The sequence below is a fragment of the Schistocerca piceifrons genome, chromosome 7 (genome assembly GCF_021461385.2).
Source record: "Schistocerca piceifrons isolate TAMUIC-IGC-003096 chromosome 7, iqSchPice1.1, whole genome shotgun sequence".
NCBI classification, from domain to species: domain Eukaryota; kingdom Metazoa; phylum Arthropoda; class Insecta; order Orthoptera; family Acrididae; genus Schistocerca; species Schistocerca piceifrons.
This window is the reverse complement of record NC_060144.1, coordinates 405,507,352-405,527,054: the sequence shown is the minus strand read 5'-3', so window position 1 is coordinate 405,527,054 and position 19,703 is coordinate 405,507,352. Positions and strand designations below refer to the sequence as shown.

The following is a 19,703-nucleotide window of genomic DNA, read 5'->3' as shown; positions in this document are numbered from 1 at the left end:
AGGACTTTTATTAAGGATAGGAGTTGACGGGTGTGTTCATTGGCTGAGTTGATGTGTAGGAGAAGGATTAGGTGGGTGAGGGCAATGGATTGTTCAGTTTGGAACTGGTATAGGGACTGATGGAAAGAAGGGTTGCAGCCAGAGATGGGAACTTTAAGTGTGAGGCCTTTGGGTGTAATGCCAAATGTCAGACAAGCCTGAGAAAATAAAATATGCGAGCGTAATCTGGCTAGGGTGAAGGCATGTTTGCGGAGGGAATGTAAATAAAACTTAATGGGGTCGTTTTTGGGGTGTTGTGAGGGTGACATGGTATTAGAAGGTGGAAAGTGTAACATGAGGCCGAAATGAAAATCAAAATAAAAATATATGGGGAGGGATAAAGGTGGACTGGAAAGTAACTGGAGATCTGCTGTGAAAAAAGGCGAAAAAGTGTTGGTTAAAGCTGGGCTATGTTGATCCTGTGGTGAACTTGGGTTGGTAGACAACGATATGCACAAAGGTTAGGTGGTTGTGTTTCCACCAAAACACGTTAAAGGATGGAGAAATTAGGGAAAATTTCGAAAAAACTGCATGTAAATGTATTAAAAGGAGTGGTTTTGTGGTGGCAGATTATGAAAATGAGGCTAACAATTGTCTGGTGCAGAAATAATGACGTTAAAACCTGTGGGAAGCGGCTAAAAATTATCAGTGATGTGGGAAAAACGGAAATGGAAATAAAGTGAAAGTTATCAGGACTAGCCGAAATGGTTGTTAAGTAGGTGAAAGGACCTGTTTGTGAACCAGAAACGGTGAATTTTATAGTAGCGGTAGTGTTGAAAGCGGAAAAAAAAATTTTTTTTTGGTTATGGTTTGGAAGTGGGTGATGCATTATTGAGTATATATAGGCAGGATAAAATTGTATAGTAGATTACGGTAAAAAGGAGAAGGTGAATACAAAGTGAAACTACTGGCAAAAACGGAAAGAGAAAATAAGACGACAGAAAAGATTTCGAAATGCAACAGTGACAATAACAAACGTAATTGTTGGGTTCAAATTAATGATATGAATATAATAGAGGGAAACATTCCACGTGGGAAAAATATATCTAAAAACAAAGATGATGTGACTTACCAAACGAAAGCACTGGCACGTTGATAGACACACAAACAAACACAAATATACACACAAAATTCTAGCTTTCGCAACCAACGGTTGCTTCGTCAGGAAAGAGGGAAGGAGAGGGAAAGACGAAAGGATGTGGGTTTTAAAGGAGAGGGTAAGGAGTCATTCCAGTCCCGGGAGCAGAAAGACTTACCTTAGGGGGAAAAAAGGATGGGTATACACTCGCGCACGCACACACACACACACACACACACACACACACACACACACGCACACACACACACACACATATCCATCCACACGTATACAGACACAAGCAGACATATTAAAAGGCAAAGAGTTTGGGCAGAGATGTCAGTCGAGGCGGAAGTGCAGAGGCAAAGATGTTGTTGAATGACAGGTGAGGTATGAGTGGCGGCAACTTGCACCAAAACGAAGTGTTTTTAAGAAACATGGGTTTCATGGTAGTAGTTTTTCGAATAAAGGGAAACATTGTGTTCAACATGTGGTGTGTGAAGTTACAGACAATGAAGTACAGAAAAATTCATCAGTATCTAGAGAAACACCCATTTGTGCTTCAGAGATTAAAATAGAACTTTGTGAAACACAGTTTTCTCAAAACGAAAGTGTTTCTCAAAACGAAAGTGATGTAAATGGTAGGTTAGGTTATACTGATAGATTTACACATCCTAAAAGGGGTGTTAGGTGAATGTGTGTGTTGTAAAATATGTGGAGGGCCAGTTAGTTTACATGAAGATGTGAGGAATCAAATGGTCTAGCCAGGAAACTTATCATTAATTGTGCCAGTTGTAAATATACTCATTCATTTAGGAATTCTGATAAGTGTAAAGATAATTATTTTGAAGTAAATGTTGGGTGGTTTTATGGATTGAGAGCTATTGGCAAAGGACACACTGCAGCAGAAACAATGTGTGCTGTGATGAATATGCTACGCCCGCCTTGTAAAATCGACAAGTATGCAGGATTTATTGGAGCTGCTGTGAAATCTGCTGCATGGGAGACAATGAAGGGTGCTGCAAATGAAGCTGTTGAAACAAATGATGGTATAACTGATGTACCAGCAGCTTTTGATGGCACTTCGCAGAAGCGTGGCTGAAGTTCTGAGAAGTCTGTTGCTACGGTGACCAGTGTGGATACTGGAAAGGTACTAGACTTCCAGATTTTAACCAAACATTGTTATAAGTGAAAATCAGAGAATGAAGAAGGGCATATCTAGGACAGAAATTATGAAAGGACAAGTGATGGTACGGAGGCCTCTACAGCTATTGAAATTTTTAGTCAATCTGTGAACAAAAGGGGAGTGTGTTACAATAAGTTCTGTAGGTGACAGAGACTCAAATGCATATGACAGTGTAGTAGCCGCTCAGCCTTAAGGTGAGAAGATTATCACAAAATTGGAATGTGTTGGTCATGTCCAGAAGAGGATGGGCACCAGGTTGAGGAAGTTGAAACAAAGTTTGAGAGACAAGAAACTTTCTGATGATAAAACCATAAGAGGCAGGCTGACAGACAAAATGATTGATGAACTACAGCAGTATTATGGGATAGCCATTACAAATAATACGCAGGATTTGTTGAAAATGAAAAAGGCAGTATGGGCTACTGTCTTTCACAGACTGTCAACTGATGGAAAACCAGTACACCACCTTTGCCCTCCTGGACCTGATTCATGGTGCAATTACTGCAATGGCTAGAACTCAAACAGTTCATACAGCCATAAACATTCCATCCCAGCAGTAGTCATGGATATCATAAAACCTATTTGCAGAGACCTGGCAAATCCTGAATTACTGAAGACGTGTCTGCATGGTCAGACTCAAAATCACAATGAGTCGTTCAATAATCTTATATGGACTCACTTACCAAAAATGTTTTTGTTGTAATGAAGACACTAAAGTGATGGGTCAGTGATGCTGGTATTGCTTTTAATGATGGCAACATTGGTAGGGTGAAAGTGCTACTGCATATAGGAATTAACCCTGGAGCAAACTGCATCAGAAAACTTGAACGGATGGACAAGGTTCGCATTGATAAAGCAGAGTATGCAGCACAGTTGGCCACTAAGGAGACCAGAAAGAAGAAAAAACTTGAAAAAAGATCAAAAGGATGGTATACAGTATGGTGCAGGATGCTTCTGAGTGACTAAAAATAAAAAATTAACCATGTATTAAGTGAGTTACAGTCTTTCGAAACATTAGAAGCTGCTTCTGAAAATTTACATTTTCTGTTGCATTTTTCCCTAAATCTCAGAAACCACTTCAAGTAGAGTATTCAAATTTTCAGGGAGTAATTAACATACATATCGTGAGTCTACTGAATTAATAGAAGAACATAATGTTATGTATAATTAAAATTATTTAGGATAACATACAAAAAAGTACACAGAATTTTAACCATGTAATTAAAAAATTGTGTTTCCGAAAGCAGTGGCTGAAATGCAATTATTATAGTTCAGTAGACTCAGAACATAAAGCGTAATGTCCTGTAAAAGTTGCATGTCAGTGGCTACAGTGGTTCCTGAAATACAGGGAAGCCAATTCACTAAAACATTGTTGGGATAGGGCGTTCCAACTCCCCGTAAGATCCTTTGCTACTTGGACTAGGGTGGGATGAACTTCTGCCTCAGCATCTTGCCACTCAGTAGCACATTTGGGTGTCTTATCTTCCAAGCCCATCATACATTTATGTATCATGGTGAATCAAACCTTTGAAGAGGGTAGCATTTCCACCCATGCGTTTTGTGATGCTTCCGAGCAAGCATATGGTGCAATCTTGTCTGTCAGGTGGACTGTAAATAGTGAGTCTCACGTTCACTGGATTTGTAGCAAAAGCATACCAACACCCTTGCAACAGCTGACAGCATTAATGAGGGTGAGACTTCCACATTGCTGCTGCAGGGCTACCAACATAGACATAAGTAGGGCGACACTTTGGACCAACTCCATAGAGACATTTGCTTGGGTAAGGGGTAGTTCCAATACTTAAGGGGTAGTTCCAATACTTAGAAAATTTTTGCATGCAAAAAGCTCACAGAAATTTACAAGCAAACTTACCCATCCCAGTGGAGATAATGCCCAGGTAGAGACAGTCCTGCAGATCCAGGTAGAGACAGTCCTGCAGATTATCTGTCAAGAAGAAAAATGTCTCACAATTACATACAATGGACATATGGTGGCTTGGACTGCTTTGGCTCTTACAACAGCTCTGTCATTGGCCAAATGAATATGACAAGTATATCACACCTGTTTCTTTACCAGAAACTAAAAAATCATGTCTAGATTCACAATTTTTCTCTACTGGGACACCCCAGACACCAATAAATACTGGAAGATTTAGTTCCTACTGGAAATGGTTGCAAGTCACTGCCCACATTCTCCAGTTGAAAAGGAAAGATATTGACCAGGTGAATTTTCATGGTGAATTTACAACAGCAGAAATGGCAGCAGCTCAGCATTATTGAGTGAAGACAGAATGTCCAATCAAAATACCTTTCAACCATCTAAGTTTCCAGATTGTTATTTTGTTGAGCAATAAGTTTCAGCAATATATTACACCATAATAAGGCCTCCCATTCGGATCTCCGGGCGGGTAGGTTGCAGAGGTACTGGGAGATGAAGAAGCTTGCACAGGATAGAGTAGCATGGAGAGCTGCATCAAACCAGTCTCAGGACTGAAGACCACAACAACACAACAACAAGGCCTCCTAACTGACATGTAGGAAGATTCCCACCACTGGTCCAGTCAAAATAGGGGCTAGCACTCAATGACTGGTATCTGTAGATCTTTGCCCCAGCAATCACTTCAATCATCAACTGCCTGCCAAATTAACCATTAAAGAATCACATCCACTTTGCCTAGATGGAAACCCTCACTGAATGAGGCTTTTAATACTACATACTCACATCTGTTTACATCATCTTGGAGTTAGAATCATGCTTTCTGAGTTTCATTCCTCATTCTTGGTACTAGGCATGTGATGATCAAATCAATTAGTGTGTCAAAAATCTTCAGATGCCAGTCAATGACCCTTATTTTGGCTGGTCTAGAGGTGGGAATCTTCCTGCACGTTGGTCAGGGGGCCTGAAGGTGGAATAATATATCACCAAAACTGGTTGCTCAATAAAATAACAATATGGAAATTTAGACAGCTGAAAGGCGTTTTGGTTCAATGTTCTGTACTGAACAGCTGAGGTCTTGCAACTATCTGTACAAAGAAAAACGAAATCAGGGCTTTAGAGAAAAAAATGTCATTACCCAATGCACCAAAAATAAAGTCTTAATCCTGTTTTGAAGAGGAGCTGCTGCATCTAAGTGATAAGCATTACGCCAAATTAACCATTGAAGAATTAAATTCACTTATCCTAGATAAGAACAATCACTTTGTGAGGCCTTTAATACTGCATACTCACATCTGTTTACGTCATCTTGGGGTTAGAATCATGCTTTCTGAGCTTTGTTCCTTCTTCTGGATACTAGACACCCATTGTGCCATAAACAAGGTTGCTCATCACTCACTCCCATGTAAAATAGCATGCAGAATTGCTGGTCAAGGGATAGAAACACCACTGCCAGCCAACTGGGCAACAACTGCACAGACCCTCCCAAAATGATGGCATTGATGTTACAAGATCAATGTAAGCCAAAATAGGAAGTGCATCGAATAAGGGAAAGACAACAAGTTATCTATAGAGAATTAGGCGTGGGGCATGGAAAAGTGTAATAGGAAACACTTAATACTAGGTTTCGAGTTCTTGCTCTTTTTCTGGTAAGAGTACACACATTCACACACATAACTAAGTATATGGGCTGGCACAATTGTGGTAGCCAGTGAGAAGCAACACACTGAAGGCCACATGGGGATGTGAATTGAGAGGAGGTGGCAGGGCAGAGGAAGGGGAAACTGTTGGGTAGAGGGTGCTATGACAGTGGGTTACCTGAAATTGAGGCCAGGACGATTTGTGGGAGCAGAAGATGTGTTGTAAAGAGGGTGCTGAGACAGTAGATTACATGAAATTGAGGCCAGGACGAGTATGGGAGCAGAGGATGTGTTGTAAGGATAATTTCCTCTGCATAGTTCAGAAAAGCTGATGGTGGAGGGAAGGATCCCCAGGTGACTCAAGTTATGAAACAGCCATTGAAATTGAGCTGTTGAGCTTAGCTGCATGTTGTGCCACTGGGTGGTACACTTTGTTCTTGACAACAGTGTGGCACTGGCCATTCATCCTCGTAGATGGCTGGTTGGTACTCATACCAATATAAAAGCCTTTGAAGTGTTTCCACAGAGTTGGTATATGACATGGCTGCTTACTCATGTGGCCCGGCCTGTGATAGGGTAAGATAAGCCTGTGATGTACCTGGAGTAGGAAGTGCTGGGGGGGCTGGACTGGGCTGGTCATGCTCCTTTGTCTGCGACAGAGATATGATCCCTGTGGCAAAAAGGGATTGGGAGTGGGAGGGGCATAGGGATGGACTAAGATTTTATATAGGTTGAGTGGGTGGTGGAACACCACTTTAGGAGGGGTGTGAAGGATCTCAGGTAGGATGGCCTCATTTCAGGGCAGGACAAGAAATAATCAAAGCTCCAGCTTGTCAAAGGATAACTCAGAAAACTAGCAAGTTTCGTCTTTTGTGCGTATGCCTATCAACAGCTCGATGCTTCTTCTTTTTGGTGAGTAGTCTCCTTTAATCAAAAATGGTTCAAATGGCTCTGAGCACTATGATACTTAACATCTGTGGTCATCAGTCCCCTAGAACTTAGAACTACTTAAACCTAACTAACCTAAGGACATCACACACATCCATGCCCGAGGCAGGATTCAAACCTGTGACCGTAGCGGTCACGCAGTTCCAGACTGAAGCGCCTAGAGCCACACTGGCCAGCTCCTTTAATCCTAAAGTATTTACAGACTACGAAGCACCATAACTAAATGCTATATTGTACTGTTCACCCATGTTGTGTCTAGCACCATTCACATAGAGGTAATTCATAACACAACAACAGATTGATTTTTGTTGGCATTACAAATATTTATTGCCAGGTGTGGCATCCACGCATCATCTACAGTAACAGTGCCCACACATTCCAACAAGCCAACATAGAGATATAATGCATCTGTGGACAGTCACCTCTGCTGATAAGAACCACCAATATTGTACACAATAAGGCATAATGTAGTATTTTATAACTTAGTGTCCAGCTTGGCTGAGGATGGTGGGAGAGAATGGTTGGTTCAACCGAAATATGTCTCCAAAAAGTGCTCAGACATTCGAGCAAGGATAAGAAAGGGCTAGAGACTGTGCTCGTGAATACTGAAATCGCTGTCAACTTGAGGCCGATCTCCCAAAATGAAAGTGAATCGCACTCTCCAGCAATGTTCCTCATGGGAGACAGACTCACAACATTGCCAACAGGACACAAGTGACCATTGTAACTGAGTAACATGACAGAAGATTCCTGGAAGTGCTGAAGCAAAGAATATCTCATGGTCTTGTGAAGTTTCCCCCCATTCAAATGCTCAAATGTAAGATTAGTGGGGATCCATGTCAGTGACATTGTCCTTCTGCAAGAAGACGTTCTTCCATGGCTCTTGTTGTAGAAGGCAAGGGCTGAAAGAAAGCAGAGATGAGGTCCCACACTCAGCCATTCTTTTTCATGCCAATGGAAGATACCTCACCATGCCTGTCCATCTGGTCATATGCTGGAGGTAAATGAGGGTGGGGTTTCCATGATATGTAAGGTCTGTGTAAATATAGTTGTATGTTGACTGACATTAAATCACATTCTAATTGTTCCCATACATTTTCTGGTGGAAAAGTGTCAGGGATGGGAACTTTTGGAACCTCTGACACATTTATGATAATCCAGGAGGACTTATCATTGATTTTGAGCGACTTAAATGGCAGAATTCCTGATTGTATAGCGTATAGCACATGCTCTCAGTGAAGACATTTAAGCATTGCAACTCTGAGCTTACTTGCATTGATCATTGACTGATGACCTCCGATGTTAAGTCCGGTAGTGCCTAGAGTAATTTGAACCATTTTTTCTGCATTGATCATTAAAGTGTATCAGATTATTGCACGTTGGAGTAATACACTGCTGTCTAAAATTAAAGCAACAAACCGCTATTTCCCCGTGTTCAGATGCCCGTACAATTATGTTCTGCACAGAAGACAGCATTCCCGTCAATGGACAACCACGTCAATGATAACGTCATGGTGCCTATCAAACAGGGTATTGTTTGCCAGGTAGTCCCACATCCACAATCACTGTGTATATAGTCACAGATGGTGCAGTATGGCACAAAGAAGCCACCCACCAGGGTCTATGTGATGGAGAGCCATAAGAAGAAAGGAAGCAGGACAGTCGCAAACTGATGTGACCCAAAGGCTTAATGTGAATCATTCTGTTGTTTCTCAGATGTGATGACAATTTATTGAGACCAAAACAGTATCCCGAAGACCAGGGCAGGGCCAACCACATGTGATATCAAAAAGATAGGACCATTATTTGGCCTTAATAGGACAACATTAGCACCTTAGTACTGCATGGCAACTGACATATGATCTTGCAGCATCTCCTAGACATGTTGTATCAAGACAAAGGGTGTTACAGAAGGCTTCAGCAGAGAAGCCTTTATTGTTGGAGTCCTTTTGTATGTGTACCTCTTATGCATCTTCACAGAAGGGAAAGTCTAGAGTGGAGTCATCAGTATGCTGCATGGCCGTCAAACAATCGGCCAACATTCTTTTCGCAGGTGAGTCCCTATTGGGTCTGGAGAGTGATTCTCTATGCAGTCACATCTGGAGGGAATGTGGAACACAATTTCGGAATCCAAACATTGTGGAAAGAGACCGATATCGAGAAGGATCCTTAATGGTGTGGGCAGGGACTATGTTGACTATTTGAACACCTCTTCGTGAAATTGTACGGGTGAATCAGCAAGGTTTAACTGCTGTCAGGTATCGCATTGAAATCTTGGGACCTCACATGCAGTCGTTGCGAGATAGGGTGCGTCCATAATTTGTATTGATGGACAATAATACTCAATCTCATAGAGCACAAGTGGTTGATGTTTTCTTGGAAATGGAGGGTACTCACTTTCCCAGTTTGAATCCCATAGAGCATGTCTGAGATGTGCTAGGGAGACAGGTTGCACCACATCAGCATCCATCAACCACTCTCCAAGACTTTCGAGCAGCTATGCAGGAAGAATGGGCTTTATTGACTCAATATGAGACTGATGACATCACTCACAGCATGCCGCATCGTTCTCAGGCCTGTATTGCTGCCTGTTGAGCACACTAACCAGTTGTTGGAATGTATGTGCAAATCCATTAAGTTAGGAAAAACAAAATTGTCTACCATTACACATGTTGCAGTTGTTCACGTTCTGTGTTCTTTATATTGTTTCTACTTTACTATCATCTGTTTACATTGTTTTGTGACAAAATAAACACAACCTTGTAAAATTCCCATTTGTTGCTTTAATTTCAGACCCCAGTGTCTTTCAGTAGAGGGTAGAATAATAATATTGTTAAATTACATTACAAGTGCATAGCTGAGCTCTACTGAGGAAGCTTAACATTAAGACTGATCGATATTTGTCACCTGTCAGTGACACTACAATTCAAACTAAACATGAGCAAAGCTGTTGAAATAAGCGACTGTCTCTCTAAACTGAAACATAAACGAGAAATGCAGTGTTCCAATGCTATACACTTTGCTAATCAAATAAATTCATTGGACAATTTCCCACCCCAAAAATTAGACAGAATGCATTAGCAGTCAATTGCAAGATACTTTGGCTAGTTTAATGACTTTAGGCAACACTAGCATGGATTTCTTGATGACGCAGGATATGGGGCTGATGTCTTAGTACATAAATACTATACAAACTCTATGAAACTGACAGTCCCAAAGGAAAAATACAGTATTGAGAGAATGCCTTCTGAAGTTTGATTGCCACTGGTAAAGTTTTTCCGGGGACATTGAACACTGGAATCTTTTCTGAGAACAGTTCAAATCTTCTGTCGATACAGACTCGGACTTGTCAGTGAGCATGTTATAGAAGTAACTTCTGAAATTTCCCTTGTGTATTTCTTCTTCTAATAATTTTCGGGTGTGCAGCTGAATCTCATCGACATTCTGCCATGATATTTCGGGCCAGAGACATCCAGCCATCTTCGGGTGAGTAGACAACTATTGAAGAACGCAGGTGCATTTATGGTATTTATGCAAAAACTCATGCATGCGAAATGTGTTGGAATTTTTCAATGCAATGTATACTTCCCTTGGTGGTGGAATTGAAAGATGAACTAATCATTGAGTATCGAATGACCCCATCAATTCCACTGTGACTGGATAATTTTAATTATAGGATTCCAATTTTTTTCCAGTTGAAAGCCATTGTCATGATTTATAAGATTATTGGCAAGACGTATTTCCACCAATTCTTTGATTACTGAATCCCGAAAACTGGAAATTGGAGCTAAAATTTTTGTTCTGTTGTATTCCATTGAGTATCTCACAGAAATACAGTGTTCTGCTGTTGCTGATTTCACAGTTGCCGAAGATGGTTTTATCTTTCGTGTTCTGTACAAAGCTCCTAGGCAGTTCATGTCATCTGGCCTATATATGCAGCATCAAGCTTACAAGGAATGTTGTAAACGCCCACTTTTTTCAGTTGTAAGTTATCTGTAATGGACCCAGCCAGGGCCAAGCTCTTCACTAGTAGACAGAAGATAACGTAGATTTTATCTGCCTATTTTAGAAGACACATTCCCAGCATATAGAAGAATCATAGCTGATTCATAGTCATCATAGTGTCATCAGTGCATTGCTTCTTGTTATTATAGCTGTCCATGGCCTTCCTTATTTGGCGTGAAGCGTAGCCATTCTCTTAAAATTATTAGGAAATGTTATGGAAGCCTTGCGTGCACTTAGGGGAGGACATAGATTCTTATGGTTGAGTCTTAATTTTAAAGATACTTTTTACGTTCCTGGAAGACATATGTCAGCACTGAAGAGTTTATTGGAAGAGAGAACGATTGTTAGAAGGAATCATCCTGAAACTGATGGAATTCTTGTTGGAAGAAGTAGATGGGGCCTTGATGGTGCAAAAGATTCATAGGGAAACTTGCAAACCAACTAATAATGTACTGTAAACAGCAGCACTCAATGTTTGATCTAAGTCAGGATGTACATCACACAGGTACTTACAGAAATACAGCTATGCATGGGACTTCCTCTCTGCCTTTTTTCAGCTCCTGCACTTCTTTTCTTTTTTTTTTCTTCAAAAGATACTTTTTGCTTCAAATCTTCAAGTCCTCTTTTGCTCTTTTCTAAGTGAGACTGAATTCTCTCATTGAGTCCATTACAACTGGTGGGGCTCAGGCCTTGTTGGCATTCCATCTCTCCCCCCACAAGGAAAAGTTCTGGGGAGAACACTTTGTCTTTGTTTTAGGTGATTGGTCCCAATTTGAAGGTGGCTCCATCATTCATGAGCACAGTCTGTAGCACTAGCACTTCCTTGTCCATGCTGGAACATCCAAGTACTTTTTGGAGACATATTTTCATTATCTCCCACCATCCTCCACACCAGGCTAGAAACTGGTGGGTCTTACAGCTGCATTCTCTCTTTGTTGGCTGGGTGAAATGTTGGGGAATTGTCACTGTGGGTGGTGTGTAGAATGCCACATTTACCAATAAATATCTTTAATGGCAACAAAAATCAATCTGTTGTATAGTGGACTAGCTGTAGGTGAATGGCTCTAGTAACAGCATAGGTGAGCTGTACAATACAGCATTTAGTTGCAGTATTTCCAACTGCAAAATCAATGCCAGTATCTTGGAAGGGTCTGTGCGATGTTACCTGGTTGGCTGGCAGTTCAGCTCCTATTTGTAGACTGACAATGTCCTATTTCTAGACTGACAATGTCATGTGCTATTTTACATGGGAGGTGGAAATGAATAGTCTTCTGTATGGTGGGATGGGCACATAGTGTCCAGGAGGAGGAACAAAGCTCTGAAAGCACAGATCTAACCCTAAGATGATGTAAATGGGTGTGAAGGTGGAGGATTAAATGGCTCGTGAAGTGATGATTTCCATTCAGGATAGTTGGATTTCATTCTTCAGTGATTAATTTAGTAACTCAGATGACCATCTAGATACAACAGGTCTCATCCAAAAAAGGATTAAGACTATTTTCGGTCCATTAGTAGTGTAAGTTTTCCCCTGTAGCCTTGATTATTCTTATACACCTTTGATCTAATAATAAATTGACCAGCCACTTTTTCCATGTTGGTTGTCTTACAGCATTGCACTTGAAGACAAGCTGACATTCTCCACACTGATTTCTGTTTCTTATGAATCTAACATAGTTTACATATTTGTCCATTTTGATAGTAAATACTTGCATGATTTAGTCTGTTAATTATACTGTCCCCCCTGAACCATGGAGTTTGCCGTTGGTGGGGAGGCTTGCGTGCCTCAACGATACAGGTAGCCGTACTGTAGGTGCAACCACAACGGAGGGGTATCTGTTGAGATGCCAGACAAACGTGTGGTTCCTGAAGAGGGGCAGCAGCCTTTTCAGTTTTTTATTTTTATTTATTTATTTATTTATCTCTTGTTCCGGTGATCCATGTTGTGACAGTATCACAGGATATGGAACGTGTCAATTTTACAAGCTTTTGGCCAGAATTTATGGTAATACATAAAACAAAACAAAAACAGTAAACAGTAACTTAGGTCCCACTACAAAAAAATACATTTTAGATATAGATAGAGATTACAAAACAAAAAACAGTGAACAGTAACTTAGGTCCCACTACAAAAATACATTTTAGAGAGAGATAAAGATTACAAAATAATAAGTGTTACAAAGAAATAAATATTGCAAAATATATGTTCACAATAAAAATATTCGGTATTACAAACACAAATTTGGGCATTTCACAATACAAGAGATGTTAAACACTGTAGTTCAGGAACTCTTCTAATGTATAAAATGATCCTTGCAATAGGAACTGCCTTAAGGTTTTTTTGAACAGGAGATCATCATCTATCAAACACTTAATTCTTGAAGGGAGGGCATTAAAAATCTTACAGCCACTGAAATGGACTCCTTTCTGCACCATACTTAGATTTGGCTGTTCATAGTGGATATCATGTTTCCTTCTAGTATTGTGACTGTGATATGCACTATTCAGCTTAAAGATGGATTTTTCTTTCCTTATGAAGCACATCAATGAGAATATATATTGCGCAGTGGATGTAAGTATTTCAAGCTTCTTAAAAAGATTCCTGCATGTGGCTCTAGGATTGACTCCACACATGATCCTTATGGCTCTTTTTTGTACACACAGTACTTTTTTAGCCAGTGGCTGATTTCCCCAAAATATAATTCCAAATGCCATAATTGCATGAAAGTAACCATAATATGCTGACTTCATGGTTTCCATATTTCTATAAGAAGAAACAATGCGCAATGCATATGTTGCTGAACTTAGTCTTTTGCACAGATCCACGATGTGGCTGGACCAATTCAGTTTGCTATCAATATGCAAGCCTAGGTATTTTGAGGAATCTACCCTGTTCATTGTCTGCTCACCTACCTTTACAAATATTTCCTCATCTTTGGATGTTTTGTGGAACTGAATGTAGTTTGTTTTACAGTAATTTAAAATAAGACCATTAATGTTGAACCAGTTCACCGTTTCATTTAAAATCTTATTTGCCGTTACCTCAAGCTTATCTTCCGAATTATCAATAAGTAGTGTAGTGTCATCCGCGAAAATGGTGAATCTACAATATTCCGTAGAGAGAGGAAGATCATTTATAAATATAATAAAAAGTAGGGGGCCCAGAACTGAGCCCTGCGGCACTCCACATGAGATGGTACCCCATTCTGAAGATATAGGGACACCAACTTGACTATCTACTACAACTTTTTGTTTTCTGTTTGACAGATATGAGTTGAGCCATTTCCCTGCTGCACCACTTATACCGAGATGTGCAGCTTTTTGTAAAAGAATTTGGTGATTTACACAGTCAAATGCTTTTGTTAGGTCACAAAATATGCCAATCACTTTCAGTTTTTTGTTGATAGATTCCAAGAGTTTGCCAGTAAATGCAAATATTGCATCTTCTGTTGACAAACCTTTCTGAAACCCAAATTGACTTTTGCTGAAGCTATTGTGTTCACTGAGATGCTTAACTATCCTGGCATGCATTAGTTTCTCTAAAACTTTCGAAAAGCTTGTCAGTAGTGATATTGGCCTATAGTTAGCAGTATCCGTCTTATCCCCCTTCTTATACAGCGGTTTTACAACTGCATACTTAAGCCTCTCAGGAACTATTCCTTGCTTAAGTGATGCATCAAAAATGTGGCAAAGGACTTTACTTACATGGCTGGAGCAGTATTTTAATAATTTGTTAGAAATGTTGTCAATTCCAGCAGAGTTTTTACTTTTCAGGGATTTAATAACTCTTTCAATTTCTTGAACAGTGACTGTTTTTACCTTCATGTGTTGCACTAAACCAGGTACTCTAGCTTTCAAAAGATTGATGGCTTGCTTCATGGACCCTTGTAAACCTATTTTTTCTGTTACTGTTAAAAAATTGTAGTTGAATGTGTCTGCAACTGTTTTTGGATCGCTAACAAGATTACCCTCACTTTTGATTTGGATATTTTCACTACAAACTGCATTTTTCCCGGTTTCCTTCTTTACAAATTTCCAGATAGTTTTTACTTTATTGCTTGAGTTGTCAATTTCTGCCTTCAAGCACATGTTCTTTGCTGCCTGAATTGTCTTATTCAGAACTTTACTGTAGATTTTATAGTGTGTAATCCTACTGTTATCATTTGAACTCCTGGCTGCAGCATATAGTTCTCTTCTTGTTTTACAAGAGATTTTGATGCCTTTAGTAATCCAAGGCTTGTTTCCAGATTTGCACAGGTTTTCTCTCACTGATTTTTTAGGAAATGCTTCTTCAAAAAGGCTTGTAACTTCATTGATAAATATATTAAATTTTGAATTAACACCAACTGTAGCATTTAGTTGCAGGGGCAACACTCTGGATGATTGACTGATCTGGCCTTGTAACACTAACCAAAATGGCCTTGCTGTTCTGGTACTGCGAACGGCTGAAAGCAAGGGGAAACTATAGCCGTAATTTTTCCCGATGGCATGCAGCTCTACTGTATCATTAAATGATGATGGCGTCCTCTTGGGTATAATATTCCGGAGGTAAAATAGTCCCCCATTCGGATCTCCGGGCGGGGACTACTCAAGAGGACGTCGTTATCAGGAGAAAGAAAACTGGCATTCTACGGATCGGAGCGTGGAATGTCAGATCCCTTAATCAGGCAGGTAGGTTAGAAAATTTAAAAAAGGGAAATGGATAGATTAAAGTTAGGTATAGTGGGAATTAGCGAAGTTTGGTGGCAGGAGGAACAAGACTTTTGGTCAGGTGAATACAGGGTTATAAATACAAAATCAGATCGGGGTAATGCAGGAGTAGGTTTAATAATGAGTAAAAAAATAGGAGTACAGGTAAGCTACTACAAACAGCATAGTGAACGCATTATTGTGGCCAAGATAGACACGAAGCCCACGCCTACTACAGTAGTACAAGTTTATATGCCAACTAGCTCTGCAGATGACGAAGAAATTGATGAAATGTATGACGAGATAAAAGAAATTATTCAGGTAGTGAAGGGAGATGAAAATTTAATAGTCATGGGTGACAGGAATTTGAGAGTAGGAAAAGGGAGATAAGGAAACATAGTAGGTGAATATGGATTGGGGCTAAGAAATGAAAGAGGAAGCCGCGTGGTAGAATTTTGCACAGAGCATAACTTAATCATAGCTAACACTTGGTTCAAGAATCATGAAAGAAGGTTGTATACATGGAAGAACCCTGGAGATACTAAAAGGTATCAGATAGATTATATAATGGTAAGACAGAGATTTAGGAACCAGTTTTTGAATTGTAAGACATTGCCAGGGGCAGATGTGGACTCTGACCACAATCTATTGGTTATGAACTCTAGATTAAAACTGAAGAAACTACAAAAAGGTGGGAATTTAAGGAGATGGGACCTGGATAAACTGAAAGAACCAGTGGTTGTACAGAGTTTCAGGGAGAGCATAGACAGAAATGGGGGAAAGAAATACAGTAGAAGAAGAATGGGTAGCTTTGAGGGATGAAATAGTGAAGGCAGCAGAGGATCAAATAGGTAAAAAAATAAGGGCTAGTAGAAACAGAAGAAATATTGAATTTAATTGATGAAAGGAGAAAATATAAAAATGCAGTAAATGAAGCAGGCAAAAAGGAATACAAACGTCTCAAAAATGATACCAACAGGAAGTGCAAAATGGCTAAGCAGGGATGGCTAGAGGACAAATATAAGGATGTAGAGGCTTATCTCACTAGGGGTAAGATAGATACTACCCGCAGGAAGATTAAAGAAACCTTTGGAGAAAGGAGAACCACTTGCACGAATATCAAGAGCTTTGATGGAAACCCAGTTATAAGCAAAGAAGGGAAAGCAGAAAGATGGAAGGAGTATATAGAGTGTCTATACAAGGGCGATGTAGTTGAGGACAATATTATGGAAATGGAAGAGGATGTAGATGAAGATGAAATGGCAGATATGATACTGCGTGAAGAGTTTGACAGAGCACTGAATGACCTAAGCCGAAACAAGGCACCCGGAGTAGACAACATTCCATTAGAACTACTGACAGCCTTGGGAGAGCCAGTCCTGACAAAGCTCTACCATCTGGTGAGCAAGATGTATGAGACAGGGGAAATACCCTCAGACTTCAAGAAGAATATAATCATTCCAATCCCAAAGAAAGCAGGTGTTGAGAGATGTGAAAATTACCAAACTATCAGTTTAATAAGTCACAGCTGCAAAATACTAACGCGAATTCTTTACAGACGAATGGAAAAAATAATAAAAGCCGACCTCGGGGAAGATCAGTTTGGATTCCGTAGAAATGTTGGAACACGTGAGGCAATACTGACCATACAACTTATCTTAGAAGAAAGATTAAGCAAAGGCAAACCTACATTTCTAGCATTTGTAGACTTAGAGAAAGCTTTTGACAATGTTGATTGGAATACTCTATTTCAAATTCTGAAGGTGGTAGGGGTAAAATACAGGGAGCGAAAGGCTATTTACAATTTGTACAGAAACCAGATGGCAGTTATAACAGTCGAGGGGTATGAAAGGGAAGCAGTGGTTGGGAAGGGAGTGAGACAGGGTTGTAGACTATCCCCGATGCTATTCAATCTGTATATTGAACAAGCGATAAAGGAAACAAAAGTTCGGAGTAGGTATTAAAATCCATGGAGAAGAAATAAAAATTTGAGGCTCGCCGGTGACATTGTAATTCTGTCAGAGACAGCAAAGGACTTGGAAGGGCAGTTGAACGGAATGGACAGTGTCTTGAGAGGAGGGTATAAGATGAACATCAACAAAAGCAAAACGAGGATAAGGGAATGTAGTTGAATTAAGTCGGGTGATACTGAGGGAATTAGATTAGGAAATGAAACACTTAAAGTAGTAAAGGAGTTTTGCTATTTGGGGAGCAAAATAACTGATGATGGTTGAAGTAGAGAGGATATAAAATGTAGACTGGCAATGGCAAGGAAAGCGTTTCTGAAGAAGCAAAATTTGTTAACATTGAGTATAGATTTAAATGTCAGGAAGTCGTTTCTGAAAGTATTTGTATGGAGTGTAGCCATGTATGGAAGTGAAACATGGACGATAAATAGTTTCGACAAGAAGAGAATAGAAGCTTTCGAAATGTGGTGCTACCGAAGAATGCTGAAGATTAGATGGGTAGATCACATAACTAATGAGGAGGTATTGAATAGAATTGGGGAGAACAGGAGCTTGTGGCACAACTTGAGTAGAAGAAGGGATCGGTTGGAAGGACATGTTCTGAGACATCGAGGGATCACCAATTTAGTATTGGAGGGCAGCGTGGAGGGTAAAAATCGTAGAGGGAGACCAAGAGATGAATACACTAAGCATATTCAGAAGGATGTAGGCTGCAGTAGGTACTGGGAGATGAAGAAGCTTGCACAGGATAGAGTAGCATGGAGAGCTACATCAAAACAGTCTCGGGACTGAAGACCACGACAACAACAACAACAACAATTATACTGTTGTTTAAGATATCATTTTTTCTTCTAAATGTGAATTGTGTAGTTTGTTACAGATTACATTTTGTGGTAATATAGATATACTGAACCTAAAGATCAAAGCAATGCAATTTGAATTTTGCCTCAAGTATGCCAAAGAACTGAAGACCTTGGTGCAAGGAGGAGATAACTGCATTTTTTTCCGTAAACCAATTTTTTAGTGCTGTATAAAGGAAAAAAAGATTTTCTTCTTGCTTTTTTGCCTGCAAAGTAACTTTTAGGCCCTTACTCACCTTGTATAAATGGTAGCATGAAGTATAATATCTAGATTTTTTAAATTAGTTTTTTGTGCCTCCTGAAAATGTGAGTTATCCTTTTCTTGCACCGAGGGCTTCAATTTCTGTAAATTGATAAGCAGTGCCATATCTGTGGTAAAAGTGAATATAAATCACTATGATATGATAACTGAATAAAATAAATATCTGAGAGACAAGTATTTACGTAGAAGATATGTCTAGAATGTTAGATCCCCATGCTGTGTGACTGAAATTTCAGATTCTGGATTTGATAAACAGCTTTGCCTTTATTAAAAGTAAAAGATACATTGACTTGATGTTTTCATGAACTCATCAAGCTTGAAAATTCCATTTTGATGTACGAAGTGGAATTGTTAACCTGGGTAAACATTCAAAAATACAATGGTTATTAATCATGTCAGAAAAAATCTCATAAATCACAAATGTTGCATTGTGGACCTGGGCCATTCAGCCATGCATAATGCCTGGATGCGCTGTATTTACAAAACTGAAATCTCAGTTGTCCTCAACAACTTCATCATTGATGAGGCATTACACTGTGATCTACTTTTGATCATAATTCAACACATATTTTTTATATTTCATTTAGTAAGAAATGTACATATTACTTCTTTTCTAAATAAAATTTATTATTATTTTCAGAGCAGCAATTGCGGAATCTTTTGAACGTCTTAGAAAGAAGTACTATTTGTGATCAGAAGCTGGTAACTGTCATAGTGAAACAATTGAATGTTGTTGTGGAAGGTGGCTTTTAAATTGTATTAATTTATATTTTTTATTGTAAATAATGGTGTAAATTATTTTCATCAGTAAACTTAATAGATTTAGACAAAATAAATATTAAAGAATTCTGTACTGTGGTTTGAAAATGACAGAAAAAGAGAGAGGCAGAGAGAGAAGTGGTGATGTACAAACAATGCACAAGAAGTATCATGTTGATGTTAAAAGTGAATATCATTGTTGAATTGTAGTATTTAATATCATTACTACAATTCCTTGTTGTAGCACATGAACATCTGGGGTCCAAAAATGACTGACTGGCAATTTATCAATCAGTGATTTTACATCAGTCTTGTAAAACTGCAAAGTGTTTATGCC

The 19,703-nt window shown here is 39.4% G+C and overlaps 1 protein-coding gene across 2 annotated transcripts in view; it reads left to right on the top strand.

The window, feature by feature from the left end:
* The window catches only part of LOC124709136 (protein ABHD18), a 180,656-nt gene extending 161,198 nt beyond the window's left edge, over window positions 1–19,458 (top strand). For both annotated transcript variants that reach the window (XM_047240803.1, XM_047240802.1), the window contains one exon: window positions 19,248–19,458. In XM_047240803.1, coding sequence (XP_047096759.1) covers window positions 19,248–19,299 — 52 coding nt within the window. In that variant the 3' untranslated portion in view covers window positions 19,300–19,458. The remainder of the gene's footprint in view (window positions 1–19,247) is intronic.
* Window positions 19,459–19,703: the final 245 nt, after the last annotated feature.